We start from the raw sequence: 24,383 nt of genomic DNA on the forward strand, positions 1-24,383 counted from the left end.
TTTGATGAAAAAGACAAGGAAATGCAAGATCTACTGGCAACAGAAAGGTCAGCTCACTCGGCTCAGCGAGATCAGCCAGTCCAGAGAAAAATACAGCTGACCATCACGCAGGCAGAACCCTTTGCTGTCAACTGAGGAATATCCAAAATAACAATGACAGTACTCGCTGACAAAACTCAACTGTACACTAACACTAGCTGGACAATTAGACAACTGAAAGGAGATCGGTGGGAAGGGCCACGAGAATCGCCGCTCTGAATGGGGAAACCCAGCACATAGGGCAAAAGTGAGGACTGAAGTATTTGCATCCATCTTCAGCCAGAAGTACTGGGTGAATGATCCATCTCAGCCTCCACCTTCAATACCCAGAATCACAGACGCCAGTTATCAGCTAATTCAATCCAGTCCTGTGATATCAAGAAACAGCTGAAGACACTGGATTCTGCAAAAGCTATGGGCCCTGATAATATACCAGCAATAGTACTGATGATGTGTGCTCCAAACAGACTTAAGCTGTTACAGTTACAAACTGACATCTGTACAACAATGTGGAAAATAGGTCCACTTTGCTCGCCAGTTCCTTTTCCTTTCTTTTTCTTTTTCTTCTCTCTCCTCGCTGCATGCAGTAATTTTATTCCCCCACCCCTTAACTATCTGCTCCTACCTAAGGAATTGGAAAGAAGTCGAGTCGCGACTGGGAACCACGTGGCGGGATCTGAATGCCCGGGCCGTGTCCTGCAGCAATGGCAGATCGAGTGTGGGCCGGAGCAACAGTGGCGGATCAAGAGTGGGCCGGTGAGGCAGTGACAGTGGGCCGGTGAGGCGGTGAGAGCAAGCTGGTGAGGCAGTGACAGTGGGCCGGTGAGGCGGTGAGAGAAGGCTGGTGAGGCAGTGACAGTGGGCCGGTGAGGCGGTGACAGCAGTGAGAACGGGCCTTTTGCATGGTGGCGGCAGCACCCTCCTGGGTGCCCTAGCGATTGGAGCAGCACCTGCACCATTGTGCAGATGGGACTTGGGACTCTGAGATCTGGACTTTTTCTCTTCCTTACCTTTTGGCTGTGTTAAATCTTTTAATTCTGGTTTTAGTAACCAAGTGGGGTGCTAGTGAATGGCGATTTTGTGCACTTTTCGCTGTACTTATGTATTCCTATACTTCGTACATGTGACAAATAAATAAATCTAATGTGTGTCCTGCCCACAAAAGGCAGGATAAATCCAATCTAGCCAATTATCACCCCATCAGTCTACTTTTCATCATCAGTAAAGTGATGGAAGGGTTGTTGTTAATGCTGTCAAGTGGTACTTGGAAAGGAACAATCTGCTGAATGATACTGTTTGGTTTTTGCCAAGGCCACTTGGCTCCTGAGCTAAGGCAGGATTGATTGCCCTTGACGTCAATGTAGCCATTTGACCACGCTTGGCATCAAGAAACCTGGAATCAACAGGAATCAAGGGAAAAACTCTTCACTGGCTGGAGTAATACCTAGCAGAAAGAAAGATAGTTGTGATTGTTGGATATCAATCATCTAGTCACAAAGACACCTCTGCAGGAGTTCCTTAGGGTACTGTCCTCGACCCAACTATCTTCACTATTACATCAATGACCATCCCTCCATCAGAAGGTCAGAAGTAGCAATTTTCACTGATGAATGTATAATATTCAGCACCATCCGTGACTCTTCAGATAGTGGCCCACATCACTGTACAACAAGATCTGGAAAACACCGAAATTTGGGCTGATGGTAGCAAGTAACATTGTGAACACATAATATCAGGCAGTGACCATTTCCAATGAAAGAGAATCTAATCATCACATCTTGACTTTCAACTGCACTGCTATTATTAAATTCCCCACTAACAACATCCTGGGGGTAACCACTGACCAGAAATTGTACTGTATAGGCCAGATACATACCATGGCTACAACAGTAGGTTGGAGGTTATGAAATCTGTGCTAGGTAACTCACTGCTTGCCTCTAAAATGCTGAAATACCATCTACAAAACACAGTTTAGAACAACGATAGTACACGCCAAATTTGTCTGGATGGGTGTAGTTCCAGCAACACTCAAGAAGCTTAATGTGACAATTCAGGACAAAGCAGTCCAGTCTACTGAAACCCCATACACTAACTTGAACATTTACCCTTTTTGCCACTGACACACAGTGGCACCAATGTGTACCATCTGCAAAATGGGCTGCAATAACTCACCAAGGCTTCCTGGATAGCAGATTCCAAACTCATGGTCCCTACCACCTAGAAGGACAAGGGCAGCAAATATACGAGGACACCACAGCTGCACGTTCCCCTCTAAGTCACATACCATCCTGATTTAGAACTACATCACTATTCTGTCACTGTCACCGGGTCAAAATGCTGGAACCTCCTCCCTTATTCCACTGTGGGTATCCCTACACCCCAAGGACTGCAACAGTTCAAGAAGATAGCTCACCACCACATTTTCAAAGGCAATTAAGGATGGGCAACTATGTTCCCTCGCATTATTCCTGCCGCTGCACAGACCTCTGAAGTCCCTGTGGGACAGCGGCTTCCGGAACTGGAAGTCATTGTGTCTGAACAGTGATCGCATGCGCAGAAACGCTGAGTGGGTTACATGGCTGCACAACTTCCAGGAAACACTGACCTGCAATAAAAGCTAGCCTAGCCACCGATGCCCACATCCATTGAACAATTACATAAATACAGACCTTTTCTGAAGCACCAGAATCTGTTTATTGACCAATATAAAACAGAACAACCCTGAGGAGTACTGACGGCACACCAACAGGGAGCCAGAGCACTTTGAAATGCTTTTCAGCATGAAGTCACAGTACATGCTACTGCCATATACAATATCCAAAAGCAGGCTGTCAAAAAAGAAATGGATAGGAGCTTAACTTAGAGGAAAATTCATACTTTTGACTAACTTTCTTTTGTACTCAGGAACAAAAACAAAGTTGCTGGAAAAGCTCAGCAGGTCTGGCAGCATCTGTGAAGGAAGAGACAGAGGTAACGTTTCGTGTCTGGTGACCCTTTCTTTTGTACTCAAAGTTTTCACTCTTAATTAATCTTTTTGGAATTGTTTGCTTTTTTTTATATTCTGTCCTATTGTCTGGCAAACAAATTCATCTGAAGGTGGTAGTGAGTTGCCTTCTTGAACTGCTGCAGTCCATGTGCTGTAGGTAGACCTACAACGTCATTATGGAGGTGGTTCCAAGATTTTGACTCAGAAATATTGAAGGAACTGCAATACATTTCCATGTCATAATGGTGAACAACTTAAAGCACCTTCTCGAGCGCATATATCAGTTTTATCTCTGCAGAATCCTCAAGGTCCATTGGCAAGACCACATCACAAACACTGAAGAAGTGTGCTCCAGAACCTACCACACTCCTAGCCACGCTGTTCCAGTTCAGTCACAACACTGGCATGTAGCTGACAATGTGGAAAATTGCCCAGGTATGTCCTGTACATAAAAAGCAGGACAAATCCAGCCCAGTCAATTACCACCCATCAGTCTACCCTCAATCATCAGTAAAGTGATGGGAGGTATCATCAGCAGTGCTATCAAACAGCACCAGCTCAGCAATAACCTGCTCAGTGATGCCCAGTTTGGGTTCCATCAGGGCCACTCAGCTCCTGACCTCATTACAGCCTTGGACCAAAGAGGTGAATTTCAGAGAGTGACTGATTTGACATCAGGGCCACATTTGAATAAGTGCAGCACCTATGACCCCTAGCAAAAACACAGTCAGTGGGAATCAGGGGAAAATCTCTCCACTAATCCACCACCCCTTTCTTAAGGGCAAATGGGGAAAGGCAATAAATGCTGGTCCATGCAGTGATGCCCTGACCCATGAGTGGATTTTAAAAAAAAGCCAACTGCAAAGGGCAGGCCATGTTGCCTGGATGGATGACAGTCAACCATCTGAGATCGTGTTGTATGGAGATCTAAACATTAGCAAATGGAACTAACAGACCTCATGTGAATAAATTCGAGGATTCCGTGAAAAGGTTCCTTTCCATGTGCCATGGTGTTGATGAATTTAAGATTTTATTAAAGCGATGATCTGGTATCTGATTCGTATTAGATTGACTCCAGTTTAACACTTGGATCCAACATAATGCTGCAGCACCAATTATTAGCACTTCAGAATTATGAAAGATATACATTCAACTTCTATATTTATCAGTAAGTACAAAGTTAATCACTGTGGTCAACAATTATCAAGTATTACTGTAGTGGGTCTCAGGGTACCAATCATTCTTTCTGGCTGCTCTAACGTTTTTCAACATACTGGATGTCACTTGCTTCTACAATTCCTTCACACCTGCACATACAATATATGACATCAAACAGGATATTTACAGATGGAGGATTAGTGATGGTACTCTGTGAATTAGCTGGTGTTGGGTGCGTAAAAGTACCAACCATCAATCTTTATATGATGTGCTTCAAATGTATTCACCTGATGGACGAAGTCCCATTTGAGAAAGTAAGATGATAGCGCATCATCAGCAGAATATTTTGTGTCCCACAATTAAGAACAAACCTGATCCAGTGTATTTTTTCCACACATGAAGGGAAACAAAGGGTTCTTCCTAATCAAATAGCTAAAAATAGTGAAAATCAAAAAATTCTCATTAATTTGTCAAAACTATCAGTCACACTGAAATCTGAAAACTGGCAGAAATAAATACTGTACATTGTTTCCTGCAGAAAATGCAGCGCTCATATGTGTATAAACTAATTCCTACAAGGATTTGATTACAAAACATATAAATGTTTACGTCCATCTGGCTTGTTAATAAAAGATCATTTAGCCCCTACAATAAGTAAGTTTGTAAACAGATGTTTTGTGTGGATCTAAGCCATACAGACCAAAACTCTCCCAATCTATATTGATGTAACTGATAATAAACTAGTCAGCAATTTTGGGCATTATAAATGTGGGCATGGATTAGCTACACATTGAATGAATTTACTCGGCCACTGATGAAACCAGACAATAAAATGTTTAAACAAAAGAAAATAAGACTATTTTTGCAAAGGTATCTTACTTGACTATGGACAGTAGTCTGTCTGTCTGTTCCCAAGATTCAATGGCAGCCTTATCCATATTGTTTATGGCAGTCTCTGATGGCACGAGAACAGTCATATTAGCTCCTGCTGGGAATTCCATACTATGCAAGGACTTCTGTTTCAAAAACAAAGGGGGACAAAAAAGGGCAAATAAGCCTGTAATCTCCTAATGTACGAAAGACATTATTACTTTTTTAATCACCGTGCAACACTGCAAAATGTTTGCATTTTACTTAGATTCTTGTCTTGATCATTTAAGTAATTGTGCCCCGTTTCTTCTGAAGTGTAATTTTACACACTTTCTGCTTTGATAGCAAATCCAATGTTCAGACACAAGCCTTTGACCTGTTTAGTTAATTGGATGTAATAATCCCCCTTATAGCCAATCACCTAGTCATTTATTAGTCAAATAGAGGAGTAAATATTCAATCAAACCAAGGTTACAAACTAGAAACAAAGTTTGTCATAAATAAGACACAAGCAAAAGAAAATGTGACAATGCGCCTGATGAACATATCTAAAATGCCTCAAAATTTTACAAATAACAAAACCACAAGATCCCTCATTAATTCCCTCAGCAATGCATGGCATTGTTTATAAAATAAAATTATGTGAAAGCTTTTACTGAAACCATCAAAACTTCAGCCATTTGATCAAGACTGAGAAACTGGAACAGGCTCAGCATGGTATTTTCTAACCACTGTGATGTTTAACCAGTTAATCAAGTACATATCCCTCACAATTATATCAGGATGTCAAATAAGTACACAATTTAACAAGCTATGATCCATGCATGTTGTGGGATTGGGGTGGTCGAAAGAGGTTTTGAATGTGGACAGTATGTCTCATACATCCTTTTATAAAATAACACATCAGATCACAGGAGCTTCTAGATAAAAACAAGCTGCATCTAGTTTGCCCTTAATAATTTGATAATTGCATTATGTATTAGTAATGGAGTTGTTGACTATTCATGGCAATCAATCTCATTTCATGAGTCTACAACAGACTCAGAAATGATACAAGAATGGTCCAAGTGGACATGAACCCAAAGATGGGTTTTGGGACCTATTGGCGCAAAGTCACTTTTTCTTCTTAAATATGCTACATTTGGCTGGGATATAGAAAACTATAAAATCATAACCCTATGATCTTTCCAATTCCAAAGAGTGACAATTACAAATGCAGCTAGCATATTATTGCAAATATGTGAAAAAAATTATTAGAAAACCATTTGCAAATCCTCACCATCCTGAATCATGTAACAATTTCCTGTCTATAAAATTCCTGCTGTTATTAGTGGTTCTTGTACAGAAGACAAAAGTTAAGACTCTCATCAGAGGTACTGATAGCAAGATGAAACTTTCTTGTGATCTATAATATGATGAAACAACTTACTGGTAAAAACATAAAGGCATATTTGTTGTTTAATATTACTGGTGGCTTCTATTTTGTTCACAAGAAAACAGCTTGTGCTGAATATCAGACATGGACTGAAGGTAAAATTCAATGAGAGAAAAGTGCAAGATGGATAGTTGAAGACTGACCACCCTTTGTAATACCACCTTCGTTTTCACTGGAAAGATAATTAAAGCACTCTGTACAACAGGTGGCCAGATCACTATCACCTATTTTGTCTCCCCTCCGAAGATGAATATTACCTTCATGGAATCCAGGAGATCAGAAGCTCTGGCTGCTACTATCTGAGGAAAATTCCTTTCGCTGGCTCAGGGAACTTTGGTAATTGCAGTGAAATAGGTGAGAGAATACGATCATAGATAGACAGAGCTGGGTTTCAGGGAAATTTGGCAACTCACGATATGACAGAAAGCAGAAAGCAGAAAGCAAAAGGTGAAAGATCACGTTAATAATGCAAAATAGAACCTTAAATAATAAGAAATAACTGTACGCAGAAGGAAAAAAAAATCCAACGGATTTCAATTGCAGGAAAGTATGGATTTTTTAAAAAAATTAGTTGTGAATATGTTCCTATTTCTAAGTTACAGCTGAGTTCAAAAACATATGGAGTACATACCTTGAGCCAGCTATTGAATCCTGAAAAGTAGGCACTTGATGCCAGCTCCTTCAAGATAAATAAAGAGAAACCTCAAATGACAAAGTAAATGAGCACTGTGCAATAAATATGAATGAGATATTTAAGAGTTTACAAAATAACAGGATTAATTCTTCAAATTAGGTATTGCACTGTTCACTTATATTCTACCTACTGTTAGTATGTCCCCAAAGCATTTAATCCCATCTCCAGCATAGTCTTTAAAGCAGGTACACTTGCGATTTCCATTCTCAGTAGGTTCGCATTCAGCCTATTGATAGAAATATTTAACTTTCAGAATGGTTTACACAGGCCACTGATCTCATTTAACACACATGAAATTTCGGCAGGAACTCCTAACCACAAATACAGGTTTTCAAATTCCAAGCCCTACTTTCACATCCATTTATCAACCGTTATTGGGTAGTTTTCACAGTTCTTGGCTGGATGATAGATGATGCACTACACATTTTGGTACTATTTAATTTCAGAAAAGGCCCCACAGGGCCTGTATTCTCCCTTCTCTTTACTAGAGAAGCAGTTAGCAAAGCGTACAGTGTTACCAATGGTTGACCAGATTATTGCATCAGTGTGAGCTTGAAGGGAAAAACGGAACAAACAACAAACATAAAAAAGGCTTTTACAGATCTTATTTTAAGGATCTTCATGGGGTTGGATATTATATGCCTCCAAGGGGTGTGCTTTCTGCAGGGGGGCCTTGCATTAGAGGTCAGGTGGTTAACCTACCAGCTTCCCACCAACCCCTGAGTTATCCTCACAATACAGAGGGTGGGTGGGTGCTGAAATCAGCAGATGGCCTTTGATATTTAAATAAATAACTAAGAGTCAATTGAGCTTATTTAAACCTTGCGTGTTCTCAATAATATGCTGCCTGTGCCACAGAGCAGGTGGCATGGACAGGTGGGCAGTGATGGGAATCCCAATTTTTACAAAAATGTATTTAAGATGGTAGGAAGTACTATCTTTGGGGGTTGCACTTAGGGGCTCCCTTCCCCCATCAAGAAGGTAATACTCGCTTCCTTCTACCCACATGGACTTTAAGGACCTGTCCTGCCATTCCATCAAACCCCTCTGTTATTTGCCAAAATCTCCCTAACCAAAGCCTTACTGTCCTTCAGAATCTTTTGGGCCTGTTTCGTGAGCTTGCCTGCAGTCCCAGCAATGCCCACTATCAAGCTCTTGTACTGTCAGAAATTTCAGAGCTGCCAGCCAAGGAGATTGATCAGCAGCTCCAGAAGGTTGAACTTTTTCCCAGTGATGGCCACAAGTCCCATTCTGCACCAATGTAGCCCACCCACAGCACATTCTGGTTGCAAAACAGGCTGTTGGCCTATTGGCCTGCTGCCCACTTTTCTTCCAGGCAATGGGGTGGTGGGGCGAGCCATTTGTCCCCAAATCCTCCCCACCCCTGAAATTTCATGAGTATAATTTAGAGCTACTACAAAACGTGACTTCTGTTGGAAGGTTGAAAATATGTCATTAGGCCTAGCATCACTTCCATTTGAAGAATGGTTCACTAATGTCCTTTAGGGAAGGAAACTGCCATCCTTACCTGGTCTGGCCTACATGTGCCTCCAGACCCACAGCAATGTGGTTGAATCTCAACTGCGCTCTGGGCAATTAGGGATGAGCAATAATGCTGTCTAGCCAGTGGCGCCCTCATCCCTCATTAATGAAGAAAGAAAGAAAAAAAGGGTCACTGGATCCAAAAAGTTAACTCTGCTTTCTTTCTCCAGATACTACCAGACCTGTTGAGTTTCTCCAGCTTTTTCTGTTTTCACCTCATTTATGTTTTCTTTCAGGGCAGCAAAAAGGGAGATGTGTTCAGTCAGTTCTTGGTTCAAGCATCAGAAGAGAAGCCATCAAACGTGAATGTTTCTTATATGAAAGACCAGGGGCAAGGAATGTAAAACCAATACTATCAGGCTTGTTCTGCTTTAATTCTGTTGATTGATTTGAAATAGGTTTGATGACAGTGTTGGATCTTTGTGAGAAAAACTATCCTCTCTTATCCAGGAGAAAAAGTCAGAAGTAATCAACAAGAGGAGATCAAAGCATTTTGATGCATCAAAATTTTTCTACCAAAATTATTTCATAAATATGTCACATGCTGAATACTGAAGCAGAGGCTAACAAATACAAATTAATACCAGAGATCCAGGAAATTACATAGACGATTATGATAAATTAGTAATTTTCTTACCATTACATGGCATCCACCATTCTCTTCCAGGCATGGATTAATGAGGGTACACTTCTTGCCATCACCAGCAAATCCTCTCTTACACGTACAGCGACTCTGTTTCCACAGGATGAAATAACATTATAGTTATGGGAATGTAGCACTTTTCTGACATCACTAAGACATTAAAGGGTTTACAAGCGCATAAAGGAACAGTTGAGTTTGTGGTGTTTCAGGCGAAAATTTATCTACATAATTCAAGCATTTTACATCACAAATGGCCCACAAAATGTTTTGGCAAAGATTAGCTGCTGGAATTCCTAAAACAAAAGGTGAGAGGTAAAGTCACCATAGTCTTACTAGACCATAGGACTGCTTTCTCATTCCAGAGAGCCAGCTGGTGGTAGTTTAACATGAGGGTCACTATGACTCAGGCCAGAGGACAGAAAGATGCTAACCTCAGCCAGTGCAGGAAATGAACCCAAGCTGTTGGCATCACAAACCAGCTGTCCAGCCAAATGAGCTAACTGCAACCCATTTTTTCAAATATACGCAGAACCCTTCCTTTGAGTAGTTTACGCAAACGGAGATAAGGGGAAGGACCATGCTAAATCTAATTACGAGTAAGAACCTATGATGAGTTAAAGCTGGGTGAGCCCCTCAGGCACAGTGAGCATAATCTGAAACTATTTCAGGAGACTCAATGCGAGTGCAACAGCAGGGGCTCACATTGGAATAGGAAAGATTTTAGAGATATTGAAAAATAAGGGAAAAGATTAGGAAAGGGAAAAACAAGGGCGTCGTGTGAGGAGAAAATCCTAGAAAGTAATGAAAAGAGCCACCAAGCATTCAATAAATATGGAATTGTTAAATCTGAAGTGGGATTTCAAAGAATAATGAATTAGTGGAATTAACTAGAAATTGGCAGAGGTAGAACTATTAGGAAGGAGTTAAATCTTAATTGGATAAAAGTGAGATGAGACAAATTGAAGGGAAGCCAGCAAATAGATTAAATAAGCTGAGAAAGGACATTGTGCTTGCAATGACGTTGCGACAACTCATCTGGCTCCTCCAACAATACTTCGTAACATGTGAACGCTAATTAGAAGGACAAAAGCAGCAGATGCATAGGAACACCACCACATGCACGTTCCCCTCCAAGCCAAGTCCTGGAACTCCGTCCCTAACGTCACTGTGGTGGTACCTACCACATGGACTGCAGACCTTTTCTTCCCCCTATCCATTTATGGGATGTGGGCATCGCTAGTTGGCCAGCATTTCTTGCCCATCCCTAGTTGCCGTTGAGAAGGTGGTGCTGAGCTGCCTTCTTGAACCGCTGCAGTCCTCCTACTATAGGTTGACCCACAATGCTATTAGGGATGGAATTCCAGGATTTTGACCCAGCGACAGTGAAGGCACGGTGATATATTTCCAAGTCAAGATGGTAAGTGGCTTGGAGGGGAACTGAGGAACCTCACCTCAATAGGCTTGCAAGGGTAAGCAGAGGCTCTATTGTCACAAGATGATCCCAGAAACCTCCGCACTAGGCCTGGGGCTGGCATATTCCTAGGTTCCAGCCTTGTTCTAATCTATTATGGTCACCTCCAGCAGAGATTAGAGCCATTTATTTTCATATAATTCATTGGCAGGATTTAATTCCTGCTGGTGAGGCCAGAATTTCTTGCTCATCTTTCTTTACCCTTGAGTAGTTGGTGGTGAGCTGCCTTCCTCAACTGGTCAATAGGTCACATGTTTTTTTCTGGCCTATTCAAATTGTGTGCTGTAACCTCCTTTTGCAGTCATCTTTATTGTAAGCCCCCTTTTCATTATATAGCTTGACCATTAATGAACAGCAAAAATATCAGGGGGTGCATAACATAGCACTGCAGAACTGTAACAGTTACTGTCCTCTGTGGACACAACCTTTCCTCTTCATCAGTGCCTGTTGATTTCTCTTGCCAAGACAGATAGTTTCAGATTTCATCTTAAAAAGATAAAGCTGGATAAATCTCCTGACCACGTATACCCTAGGATGTGTGGGAAGCTAGGGAAGAATTGCCAGGCCCCTAGCAGAGATTTTTTTAAAATTCATTCATGGGGTGAGGGCATTGCTGACCAGGCAGCATTTATTGCCCATCCCTAATTGCCTAGAACACAGTTAAGAGTCAACCACATTGCTGTGGGTCTAGAGTCACATGTAGGCCAGACCAGGTAAGGGTGGCAGTTTTCCCTGAAGGACCTTAGTGAACCAGATGGGTTTGTCTGACAATCGACAATGGATTCATGGTCGTTAATAGACTCTTAATTCCAGATATTTATTGAATTCAAATTCCACCATCTGCCATGGCGGGATTCGAACCCAGGTCCTCAGCACGTTATCTGGGTCTCTGGATTGACAGTCCAGCAACAATACCACGAGACCATTGCCTCCCCATTTGTATCATCTACAGCCATAAGGGACGTGGTGGTGAACTGGAGGGTGGCTAATGTTGTGCCTTTATTTAAGAATGGCTGCAAGGAGAAGCCTTGCTCGGCGAGCCTGACATAAATGGGGGGGCGAGTTGTTGGAGGGGATTATGAGAGACAGGATTGACATGAATTTGGAGAGGCAAGGGCTGATGAGGGATAGTCAGCATGGCTTTGTGGGTGGGAAGTTGTGTCTCACAAACTTGATTGAGTTTTTTGATGATGTGACCAAGAAGATAGATGAAGGGAGAGCAGCAGACATTGTCTGCATGGACTTCAGTAAAACCTCTGACACAGTTGTGCATGTTAAGCTGTCTTCATTGGTCTGAGCAGTGAGTATTGGAGTTGGGACGTCATGTTGCAGTTGTACAGAATGTTGGTGAGGCCGCTTTTGGAGTAATATGTACAGTTCTGGTCACCTTGCTGCAACAGTGACATTATTAAATAGGAGAGTGTGCAGAAAAGATTTGTAAGGATGTTACCTAGACCGGAGAATTGAATTATGAGGAGATGCTGGATAGGCTGGGACTTTTTCCACTGTAGCATAGGAGGGGTAATGTTATAGAGGTTATAAAATCATGAGGGGCATAGGCAAGGTGGGTAGCAAAGATTTTTTTCCCTTGGGTAGGAGAGTTCAAAACTACATGGTATATTTTTAAGGCGAGAGGCAAAAGATTTAGAAGGGACCTGAGGGGCAACTTTTCACAGAGGGTGGTTCATATGTGGAATGAACTGCCAGAGGAAGCGGTAGATTCAGGTACAGTTATAACGTTTAAAAGACATTTGGACAGATACATGAATAGAAAAGGTTTAGAGGAATATGGTCCAAACTAATGGGACTAGTTCAGTTTTGCAAACTTGGTCAGCATGGACAAGTTGGACCGAAGAGCCTGTTTCCGTACTGTATAACTCTATCTACAGTTGTTTGCTTTACTTTACAATTCATCTAATGCTGTTCTTAAAACAAAAGGAAGCAGGAGTTAAACCAATAAATGGTACCTGTGCAGGTCCAATATACTGACAGTCAGCATTGTCATCACAACCTCCTCGGGTGTTCAATAAGCATTCATTTATTTCAGCACAGACTCTCCCATCTCCAGTCCATCCAGTGTTGCATTGGCAGGTTATATTCCCAGGACCCAGACTGAAACACTCTGCCTACCATAAAAACACAAATATGTAAAGAATGTCAGACCATTATCTACGGTAGCTATGTAAAATCCCCGTCACATTGACTCAGGAATTACATTTCAAGTGTCATTCGTAATCTCTATGGGTTTATTGGCCTCAGTACTGTTGCAGAAAGCTGTCACTGTTAGTTTTAAATCCGGATCATTTATTCACTTTGCAATAGAATGGCAAACAGAACAGTTTCAAATAGTCAGGGCCTGATGGCAATAACAAAGTTCAATGTGTGCATGCACTAGGCCAACTTAACTATGACATTCTCATATTGCATCTCATGCCAAGTTAAATATTGTTCAAAGAATAGAACAAAAAGGAAATCCTAACTTGGCATTCTAATACTGTGAATGAGAATGGAATCACATGTTCCGATTATTCAGAACAAATGAGTAATGCAAAAAAATATTTTCACATTGTGAAATAATTAAAGAATCTTATGCCTGGAGAGTAGCCCACATCAAATCTTTTGCAAATCCTGATAGGACTGAAAGCTGTGAGAGTAATGCACCATTTACCTATCTTAACCATGGTTGACGTAGGACGCAAACAGCTTCAAGAGCTTTTAGGTAATTATTGTTCTTTATTCTTTCACGGAGTGTGTGTATTGTTGTAAGGCCAACATTTGTTGCCAATCCCTCATTGCCCTTGGGCTGTTAGGACCATTTCAGAGAGCAGTTATGAGTCAACCACATCGCTGTGGGTCTGTAAGCCAGACTGGGTAAGGACACCACATTTCCTTCCCTAAAGGACATCAGTGAAGCAAATGTTTTCTTTTCAACATTCATTGAAGATTTCATGGTTACCATTACTGAGACTAGATTTTAGTTCCAAATATTTATTAATTGAATTAAAATTATACCAGCTGCCATAACGGAATGAAAACTCATGTCCCCAAAGCTTTAGCTTGGGTCTCTAGGATTCTAGCCCAGGCATCTTACCACAACCATCTCCACAAATGCATTAAGTATTTGCATATTGGGTATCTGACTTTTTTTTTAAGAATCATTATTCTTAGTTACTTCTAATTAAAAGTAAATGCCTGTTTTTACATCATCATGTGCCTATTCTGGATTTCCTGAATCAATTCTTTCCAGGTCTCTGAAAATAAAGTTCTGAACCAGCCACTAGGGATTGCTTAGGGATAATTTGGTTTCTGTGTTTAGTTTATTTATGGGAAAATCTCTCCTTGATTTGGTTCATGCCAGATTGATATGGCTAAAAACACAAGTTAAGCAGCATCATAGGACAACAATATTTTCACTCCATCATAGCAACATTTGTTGATATTGCAATATATCATTCTAGTCAAGAATTTGGTATATTTGGTAAGCTTCAAAGTACGTATAAAATTACAAGAGTCAATATTTTGAAGCCCATCCGCATGACTGCTTACTCTCAATTCTGCTTCTGTCTTTATTTAATTAACACAACTTCCAACTCACCAATTTCCAAAACTCTATCTTACGTTAATTCCAATTCATCCAAAAACTGTTCTACTAGATATACCCTGCATTAAGTTCACATACCCATCAACTCTATCCCTACAGGCCTAAAATTAATTTCCTCTCCTAATGCTCATCCTCAATACCAGCTCCTTCAAAGATCTCAATCCAACTTACTTCTGCGAACTCTTCCACTCTTAAATTCCAATGGCTAACCTTTGATCCTTGCCTCTCCTTATCTCTGCAACCTGTGCTCTTTGATTCTACTTTATAGGTGTTAATTTAATCAACCGGGAATAAAAGTTGTTGAATTAGGATCCTACACAGTCTTCTGACGACAGACAAGAGAAACAATAGCCTTGCTCACATTCTCAGCACATCCTCCGCGGTCAGGCTTTTTGCAAAGATCCTCTACTTGACAGGAAATCCCATCACCCTCGTAGCCATTCTTACATACGCATCTGGAGAAAGCATGGAAACATTAAATTAAAGAATGATTTCCAATAAATACCATCTGAAATTTAAATCATTGATACTAACTAGTTTAGAAACTGGAAGACAAGAACAAAGACAGATTAATCTAATTTTCTGGACAGGAATTTCTCTAGACATGTGTATGAATCACACAATAGAGGCAAAAATGACTGGTCATAATTCCACTTTGTGAGACTCTGCTCTGAAAATGTAGCCTCACTGAATTTGTCTTATAATATTTAGTTGCTAACGTAGCATCTCAAAGCTATTAACCACTGCTCAAGAATCGCCTGAAGGCTGGTGAAGCAGATTGATGCATCATGCGCTCAATTAAAAACTTACTACACTTGCTATTGGATAATTCTCTAAATTGATAGCAGCTTGGCTCCTTTTCACAGAAAAATATCTAAAGAAAATCATTGGGACTTCTTTTTAATTCTTTCATGGAACGTGGGGATTGCTTGCAAGGCCAGCATTTGTTATCCATGCTGCTGGGAATGCAGTTCCAGGATTTTGATCCTGCAACAGCGAAGGAATGAGGATATAATTTTCAGTCAGGATGGCATATGGCCTGGAAGGGAATTTGCAGCTCATTGCATTTCCATGTTTTTGCTGCCCTTGTCCTTCTAGGTGGTAGAGGTTGTGGTTTCATAAGGTACTGTTGAAAGAGCTTTGGTAAGTTGCCAAGTGTATCTTGCATTTAATACACACTGCTGCAACTTTGTATGCCTGGTGAAGGCAGTGAATGTTCATAATGTATGAGGTGCCAATCAATAGGCTGCATTGTCCTGGATGGCATCAAACTTCTTCAGCATTGCTGGAGCCACATTCAGCCAGGCAAGACGAGAGCATTCCGTCTTGCTGACTTGCATATTGTAGATGGTGCATCGGCTTTGGAGAGTCAGAAAGGGAATTACCACAGAATTCCCAACCTATGACACAATATTTACTTGGCTAGTCCACTTCAGCTTCTTATCAATGCTAATCCCTAGAATGTTGGTACTCAGGGATTCAGTAATGGTAATGCCATTGTACATCAAGGGGAGATGGTGAGAGTCTCTCTTGTTGGAGTTGGTCATCGTCTGACAATGCGTGGTAAATGTTACTTTTTATTTATCAGCCAAAGCCTGAGTGTTGTCCAGGTCTTGCTGCATATTGGCATCATGTTTCTTCAGTGTATGGGGAGCTCTGAATGGTACTGAACAGTGTCATCAGTAAGTGTACCCATTTCTGACCTTAGGATGAGATAAAGATCATTGAAGAAGTAGCTGAAAATGGTTGGGCCTAAGACACTACCCTGACAACACCTGCAGTGATATCTAGGAACTGAGGTGAATAACCTCCAAAATACAGCCATTCTCCTTTGAGCTAATTATGACACTAATCTTCAGACAGTTTTCCATTAATTCTCACTGACTCCAATTTTGCTAGTATTCCTTGATATCATACTCAGTCAATGCTACCTAATGTCAAGGGTGTCACTGTTGCCTCCCAAATTGAGTTCAGCTCTTATATCAATGTTTGAATCCAGATTTTAATGAGGTCAGGAGATGAGTGGTTTGTGGTGAAACACAAACAGAACATCAGCGAGCAGTGAGGAAGTGTCACCGGATCCGAAATGTTAACTCTGATTTTTTCTTCACAGACGCTGCCAGACCTGTTGAGCTTTCCCAGCAACTTCTGTTTTTGATCTGTGAGCAGGTTATAGCTGTGTAATTGCTGCTTGGTAGCATTGTCGATAACCCCTTCCATCATTTGCAGCTGTTCGAGAAGAGGCTAATACTGTAGAAATTGGCAGATTGGAGTGATCCTTCATATTGTGGACAGGACATATCTGTACAATCTTCCATATTGAGTAGATGACAGTTATATAGCCATGCTGCAAGGGTTTGGTTAGGGGCTCAACTAATTCTGGAGCACAAGTCATCAGTACTACTGCCAAAATGCTGTCTGGGACTATGGATCTTGCAGTATCCAGTACCTTCAGCAGTTTTTAAATATCATGTGGATTGAATCGAATGGGCAGAAGATTGGTATCTGGGATGTTGGAGACTTCCAGAGAAAGCCAAGTTGGATCATTCACTTGGCACATCTGGCTGAAGATGACTACAAATGCCTCAGCCTTTCCTTTTATCCTAAACTGCTGTAGTTCCCTTTCATTGAGGATGGGGATATTTATGGAGCTTCCACCTTCTGTTTATTTGTCCACCACAATTCATAACTGGATGTGTCAGGATTGCAGAGCTTTGATCAGATCTGATGGATATGGGATTACTTAGCTTTTGGTATTGCATGCTGCTTTTATATTTTCATATGCAACTAGTCCAATGTTGTAGTACAGGTTGAAGTCTAATATTTTGGAATATCTAGTGCTGCTTTTTGGCATAGCCTCCTTTATTCTTCCTTGAATCAGGATTGATCCCTTGGCTAGTTATTGGTGATAGACTAAGTATGCTGGGCCATGAGGTTACAGATTGAGGTTGACAGACCACAGTACCTCATAGATACCAGTTTTGAGCAATTCTGGTCTCTTTCATTTCGCAGAATCTAGTAGTACTGCAAAACATAATGGATGGTATGCTCAATGTGAAGTTAGGAGGGGATGGTGTCTTCCAAAGGATATTGTAGAGGTCACTATTACCTACAATCTCATGGACAAATGCATCCAGTAGGTTGGTGAGGACAAGGTCTAGTAGGTTTTACCCTGTTATTATCTCCCTCAGTAGCTGCTCAGGCCAATTCAGCTATACCCTCATGACATGGCTAGCTCTGTTAGCAGTGATGCTAAACAGCCCTGCTTTTAGTAATAAATATTTGAAGTCCATCTCCCACAGTACATTCTGTGCCCTTTCCAGCCACAGTACTTCCTCAAAGTTGTTTTCAATATGGAGGAATGATGATTGATCAGTGTAGGAGGCTGTTAGGGGGTAATGAGGAGGTGATTTCCTTGTCCATGTTTCACTTGATGCCGTCAGATTTCATGGGGTCCAGAGTCAATGTTGAGGACTCCTTCCAAACTGCATTCCACTGTGCCACTTTGTAGAAGTTTGTAGGGCTGACAGGGCTGGTATTATGTTATTGTTTCTTGTGCCTGAGTTGACATCAGGTGGTTTGCCCAGTTTGTTTCTTTCTGAGATAACAATGTAGAGCTGGATGAACACAGCAGGCCAAGCAGCATCAGAGGAGCAGGAAGGCTGACGTTTCGGGCCTAGGCCCTTCTTCAGAAAATTGCTTGGCCTGCTGTGTTCATCCAGCTCTACACCTTGTTATCTCAGATTCTCCAGCATCTGCAGTTCCTACTAACTCTGAAACTTGTTTCTTTCTGACTTTTCTACAGCATTTGATACAACTGATGGCCAATGGAGAGTGAAGGCAAAATATCAGGCTTTAACTGTTTATTCTGTTAACATTTTCACACTCCATCAATTAGATATCAAATGTATATCAATTGTGAGTAACTGTACACAGCACATTGATTTGACTTTACCACATGCACTTTTGCCTTTTTAGACTGTTGTTCATTAACTGAGTTCAATTTAGTTTCATTTGGCTCAATTAGTTCCATTGTTTAACAAAGAGTACAAAGAGACATTTACTGAAATGGTGGTGCAGAACATAAGGAGGTATGCACATGGTAACATAAATGTGAATATATAACATATATGTGAATAAATCTAAACTGAGTAAGAATTGGCTCTTTTTCCATCTTTCACTGATTGGCTAATAGGAGTATAAAGTTACATGCAGTAATAACAATTATCTCACCATTAATAATATAATTTAATAAATTATGCATAGTATATTAACTGGTATCATGTTTTAAAGATGCCAAATAAAGTGTGTTGGCTAATACATCAACAAGGGTGCACTATTGCCAAGTTTTAAAAAACTGACAGTTAAACCATTTGTTTTAGAAAGAATTATAGTTTTGGTTTTAGTCCCATCTCTTCAGTTTGTATGTAACTGTAATTTTAAGTTTTATTTTTCATAAGACCTTTAGTTCTAATTTGATCCAGTTCTTTGCTCTTAGCGGTATGGAATGCAAAAACAACTTAATTGCCAATGTCAAGCATTCTATATTTATTTTCTTGAAAGATTTTATAACATTGTCGCTCTAACTGAACTCATGACAATTTAGGAAGCAAGGATGCAGAATTATTTGGAGATTAAGCCTGCCTCCATTTCAAAAGCTGCAGAGCTGGTATAAGTGAAAAATATAGTATCATCACTAGTGGTAGGGTGTAGTTAAAGCATAAAAAGATTATATAAGCATTTCCAACATAGGTCTGTATTAAAAAAATTATAATGCAAATGCATGAGATGGTAAGGATTTCTATACGTTGTAGATCTGTCAATGGCAACATACTTAATTGATTCATACAGTGAATCCACAAAAACAAATAACCATCATTATTGAACCTATTATCTGGTTGTGATTTGTCTTGCTGTTTGTTAGAACCTTGCTTTGCCCAGATTTGCTGCCATTTTTCCTACATAACAACTGATTACACTTTCAAACTGCTTATTTTGGCAGCAGCACAAATTTGTGAAATACTCTATATTAATGTAAGATTTTCCTTTCTTTAAATGGCTAAAAAAGTTGAAGGGTAATTATTATTTTGAAATTTGCTACTTGTTCTTCTTACCTGGCAGTGCCATTGTCATATTCGCACACAGCAAATGCATGACAAAATTGGGATAATCCACTTGGGCCACAAGACTCTGTCTTCTTGTCACAGAATATACCTGTAAAACCCTCTTCACAAGTACCAGGCTGACAAATCCCTCCATTTTCAGGTCTGTTATCACAAATCCCATGCAAACAAGGGCAATCTGGAAAGGAGATTCACATCAACCACCACAGATATAAATGCAATTTCAACCTCTATATACTTTTCTACAAAAAATAAATGTATGTTGTTAGCAAAGGTACTGGTGAAATTCTTCAGAAAAAACGTGGCAAAAAGAAAGGCAATTGTTCAAAGCAGCAGGTTACATTCCCGCATACATGAAAGATGGTCAGTGTAATGTCAAATTTACTTTATTGGTTTTTTCTTGCTTAGCTGTGTCTAGTGCAGGGTCTGCTTCACTATCTGTCCAATGGCTTATTCTAGTGAGCAGAAATGAGCCTGGTTGAGTCATGAGAGGCTAATGGTGTGCATTACATTAATGTCCACAATATTTGAGCTTTAGGCATCCAGTATAATGTTCAAGAATTACATTCATAAAGCAAGTAAGAATTTTACTATCAGAATAATATCTGTGGTACTGGTACACAGGCAATTTCATAAAATAGCTACAGCAAATTGAAAATGCTAACAAATTCAACAAACCTGTAAAGCTCTAACCTTTTGCTGGGTTAAGTCATATTAACATCTTTTAAACAGGTTCTGTTGATCAGCTCACTAATGTCAGATCTGGGTATTATTGTGAAAGGAAACAAGGAACATTTTATTGCGTTTTACTGGCATGAGATCCATGTCAGATGAGGTCTGTGGATTATTTTTCAAGTACTGAATGTATTTCGCATCAGAAAGGGTCATGCTTCACCAATCTTGGAAAATCAGAGTCAACACAGACATTCTGTGAATATATCTCCTCATAGTCTACCTCAGTCACAGAGATGATTACATTATTCTTCCTGACTTAAAATAAATAAAATCACAGACAATACTAACCTCAGCAGGAAACTGCCAAGATTGATGCAACAATGGTTAGACACTGCATGATTTTACTCTCTGTCGGAGAGTAATATGGGGTGTGAGGTAAAATCAATTTATTGGCCTTCCATCTGGCAAATTATGTTATAATAACCATGCTGGCATGTAACCCTGTAAGTATTGATAATTGGTACATGTCCAAGTAGTCAGTTGAAGGTGCAAGTGAGAAAGTTCTCTGTTGGTAAGTTTTATTTAAGGCAAAGTTGCATCATTACTTAAATGATTATGCCATAAATAAAGTCTAACAGTCATGTGTACACACCCCTGCATTACATTTATATTACTTAGTGTGCGTTCTAACATTGATTATGCAGACCTCTTGATTATCCAAATATTTGATGAACCAGCACTCTCCTGGTCCCATAGGGTCCGGTTAATAAAAAGTTTGCTGTAATTTCTCTGCACAGCAAACCCACACTGACAATGATTGTTAATTTTGTAATTTACTGACCTTGGTCACAGTTTTCTCCATGTTTATTATAACCAGAACAAATGTGACAGGCAATTCCTTTAAAACTTGAATAGCACTTGCATGAACCATCTCCTTCTAAGCCATCAATGCACTAAGAACAACAAAATTAATGATTTATTATTGTTAAATTTAGAGACTTCTGTCACTATTACCAACATAACAATAACATGCAGTTATATGTGCCCCTTAGGATCGAAACAAACCTCAAGATCCTTCACAAAGGTGTATATGACAAGGGCCACTGAATGAAAAAACAGAGATTAGAAAGTGGAAGCCAGAAGTTTGGAAACTTTTGTTGGACTAAAAGGACAGTTTCAAAGAAGGCGATATAAGAATGGGAGTGTTTCGAAAGTGATTATGGAAAGGGGCCCATATCTGTGAAGACCAGGCCACCAATGATAGAAAGAAAGGAGAAAGTGATACACAAGAGGCCAGAATCAAAGGGCCACAAAGTAAATGCAGGTTGTATAATTGGATAAGGTTAGAGAGAAAATGATTGGCAAAGCCATGCAGGGATAAGAATTTTAATTTTAAGATGGGAGACTGGAAGCCAATGTCAGTTCAGTATGCTCAGTATGCTGTTAAAGCCTGAGGTATTTTATCAAACCTTGAGCTTTCAAGTTTGCGCAGTGTTGATTGCAAACTGCAGAGTCTACACCCAACAACGGATCCAGACTAACTACTATTGCAAATCGCTTTGTGATTAAGATTGTCATTGCATTATTTCAGTACAGATCATCTTGTTAGTGGTCATTTTTCCCAGACCCAACCATTTGCTACTCCTTTATCAATGCACTTCCAATCATCATAAGAGGCAAGGATGTTTTGTAAGGATTGCACAAATCATCAGATAGTGAAATGCCATACATTCATACGCAGCAAGTTCTGTACAACATCCAAGCTCAGGCTGATAAATGGCAAGTCACATTTGCACCACGCAAGGGGCAAGCAAGTACCATCTCCAACAAGACAGAATATAACCAATGTAGGTCAGAGTCTGGGAATTCTGCAGTGACTAACTCAATTCCCCAATAACTGGCTAGCACTTACAATGCACACATTAGAAGTGTGATAAAATACCCTATATTTGCTTGGATTGGTGCAGCTACAACAAAACTCAAAAACTTTGATGGACAGCAGCATCATGTCGCATCTATAAGGTGCATTGCAGTAACCCAACAGCCCCTCTGAAACACTTTCCAAACCAGTGACCCCACTGCCTAAAAATACAAGGATGGCAGATACATGGGAACACTACCACCTGAAAGTTGTCTTCCAAGGCGCACACCATCCTCACTTGGAACTATATTCCTGCTCCTTCATTGTCACTGGGTCATGTTCCTGGAACTCTTTGCCTAACAGCATTGTACCAATAGCACAAGGACAGCAGCTGTTTTAAAACGACATCTTCTTCTCAGGTATTTAGGGATGGGCAATAAATTCTGGCATAACCTGTGATGCCCAGATCCCATGAATGGATAAAAAAGACTTACATTTGAAGAATGAATTAAGACTGAATTTTCCAGCAACTTACTTGTCCGTGTCCATAACATGGATTTTTAAAACCACCTAAGCAAGGCTTGCAATCAGGACCAAAGAACCCCTTACAGCATCCTGGTTTCTACACAGAAACAAAAACGTAAGATTTTCAACACATTTTAAAAGATCATAACCATTCTCTCAGTGACAGTGTATCAATGTTTACTATATATTATTGTACATTAATGCTATTTCCCCCTTCCCAACAGATCCATATTGGGTCGATGTTAACCCCTCATCTGAAAATGAGGATAGTCAGGGGTATAAAGGACAGGGAGCCAATGGCACTCAATACTAGCCATCGTGGTGGGTGGCTTCAGTTTACTTTAACGGTCTGTCCTCACTTACATCTTATTGGTCACTGCTTGCCTATAATGGGCAGAAACGGGGAGCAGGCAAAACAAAACAACAGGGTCTAAAGGCCTAAAGGTCTAAAGTTTTCTGAAGAAGGGTCTTGGCCTGAAACGTCAGATTTCCTGCTCCTCTGATGCTGCTTGGCCTGCTCTGTTCATCCAGCTCTACACCTTGCTATTTCAGGGTCTAAAGGGCATTTGCCAGCACCAAGTTAAATCACAGTACGGTGGTGGGGAATTTATGGAGCCATTAGGACCATTTTGTTGTTGGGAAGGGTTACACAAGGAAACAGTCATCTCCTTCTTTCTGGAGTCTGGAGGACTTCTAGTCCCACTAAGAAACATCTTTAACTTGTTCTGAACCGGTTTTACTAAACAGGCCCTTATTCAGTAGGATGCCATCATCTTCTCATGGATAGGAAAGGAGCTCAACTATCTGAGATCAAAATGCAATGTTGTAGTAATGTGTCTCCAGCTTGCTATTATCATGTGACCTCTACCATTACAGCCATTTCAATAAAATAAAAATCAAACTATTGTCCTGTAAGTTCATAACATATTTTAAATAGAACAGAGATTGTGTTCAAGAACTGTATAGAAGCACAGCTATTAAAAGAGGAACTTGGAAATGTTCAGAGCTGCTAAAAGTCACAAGAAGTCATAGAAAAGTACAAAGAAGCAACTATAGCTGAAATGGCAATAAACTTTACTCTCTCAGTACCAGTTGAAATGAAAAGGTGATTAAAGTAGAACTAACAGTTTTTCTACTTGCAATTCCAAGAGCATGAAATTGTGACAGATTTAATTAACAAACCAAAGCAACAACAAGTAGCTACATTTTTATTACAGCTTGGGAGAGATTGTTACAATGCATATGCTGCCCTAAATATCTCTGAAAAACAAAGAAAAAAGTGGACAGCAAAAATTTTGAAAGTCTTGAAGGCTTTGAACTCCTTGAACTCCAAATGATATTGCTTATGATATGGTTCAATATTAGGATCAAGGTGAAAAAGAATCCATTGATCAATATCTGATTGCATTAACATAACTCACAGAATCCTGTGAATTTGCACAACTAATTAAAGACAGGGTTTCATTAGCATGAGAGGTCCTGCAGAGAATGTCTACTGAGAAAGAAGAAACTTACTCTCAGGAAGAAGATTGACATGCAAAAGTGGTGAGATTGTAAATCAACAATTGGAGTATATTTGTGGCAAAACAAACCAGACCTGGTATTCCAATACTCCAGGCCAAAAGATAAGAAAAGTCACAAAGGGCAGGATGAAAATACTGGGAAGTACATTACACAAAGGAAAAGACAGCATGTCCAGATTGTAAAAATAGCGTCCTCACTGCAAGAAATTGAATAATTTTGCAATAAGTGTTTTATTA

At 40.2% G+C, this 24,383-nt stretch overlaps 1 protein-coding gene across 1 annotated transcript in view; it reads right to left on the bottom strand.

The window, feature by feature from the left end:
- Positions 1-24,383, bottom strand: part of stab1 (stabilin 1) — a 216,208-nt gene that overhangs the window by 96,942 nt on the left and 94,883 nt on the right. Inside the window, exons 22-30 of the mRNA XM_048606708.1 lie at positions 22,634-22,720; positions 21,079-21,190; positions 19,554-19,740; positions 14,801-14,894; positions 12,806-12,964; positions 9,362-9,457; positions 7,313-7,408; positions 7,120-7,167; positions 5,063-5,199 (exon numbers count right to left, since the gene is read on the bottom strand). Coding sequence (XP_048462665.1) covers positions 5,063-5,199; positions 7,120-7,167; positions 7,313-7,408; positions 9,362-9,457; positions 12,806-12,964; positions 14,801-14,894; positions 19,554-19,740; positions 21,079-21,190; positions 22,634-22,720 — 1,016 coding nt within the window. The remainder of the gene's footprint in view (positions 1-5,062; positions 5,200-7,119; positions 7,168-7,312; positions 7,409-9,361; positions 9,458-12,805; positions 12,965-14,800; positions 14,895-19,553; positions 19,741-21,078; positions 21,191-22,633; positions 22,721-24,383) is intronic.

The sequence above is a fragment of the Rhincodon typus genome, chromosome 16, assembly GCF_021869965.1.
Source record: "Rhincodon typus isolate 14 chromosome 16, sRhiTyp1.1, whole genome shotgun sequence".
NCBI lineage: Eukaryota > Metazoa > Chordata > Chondrichthyes > Orectolobiformes > Rhincodontidae > Rhincodon > Rhincodon typus.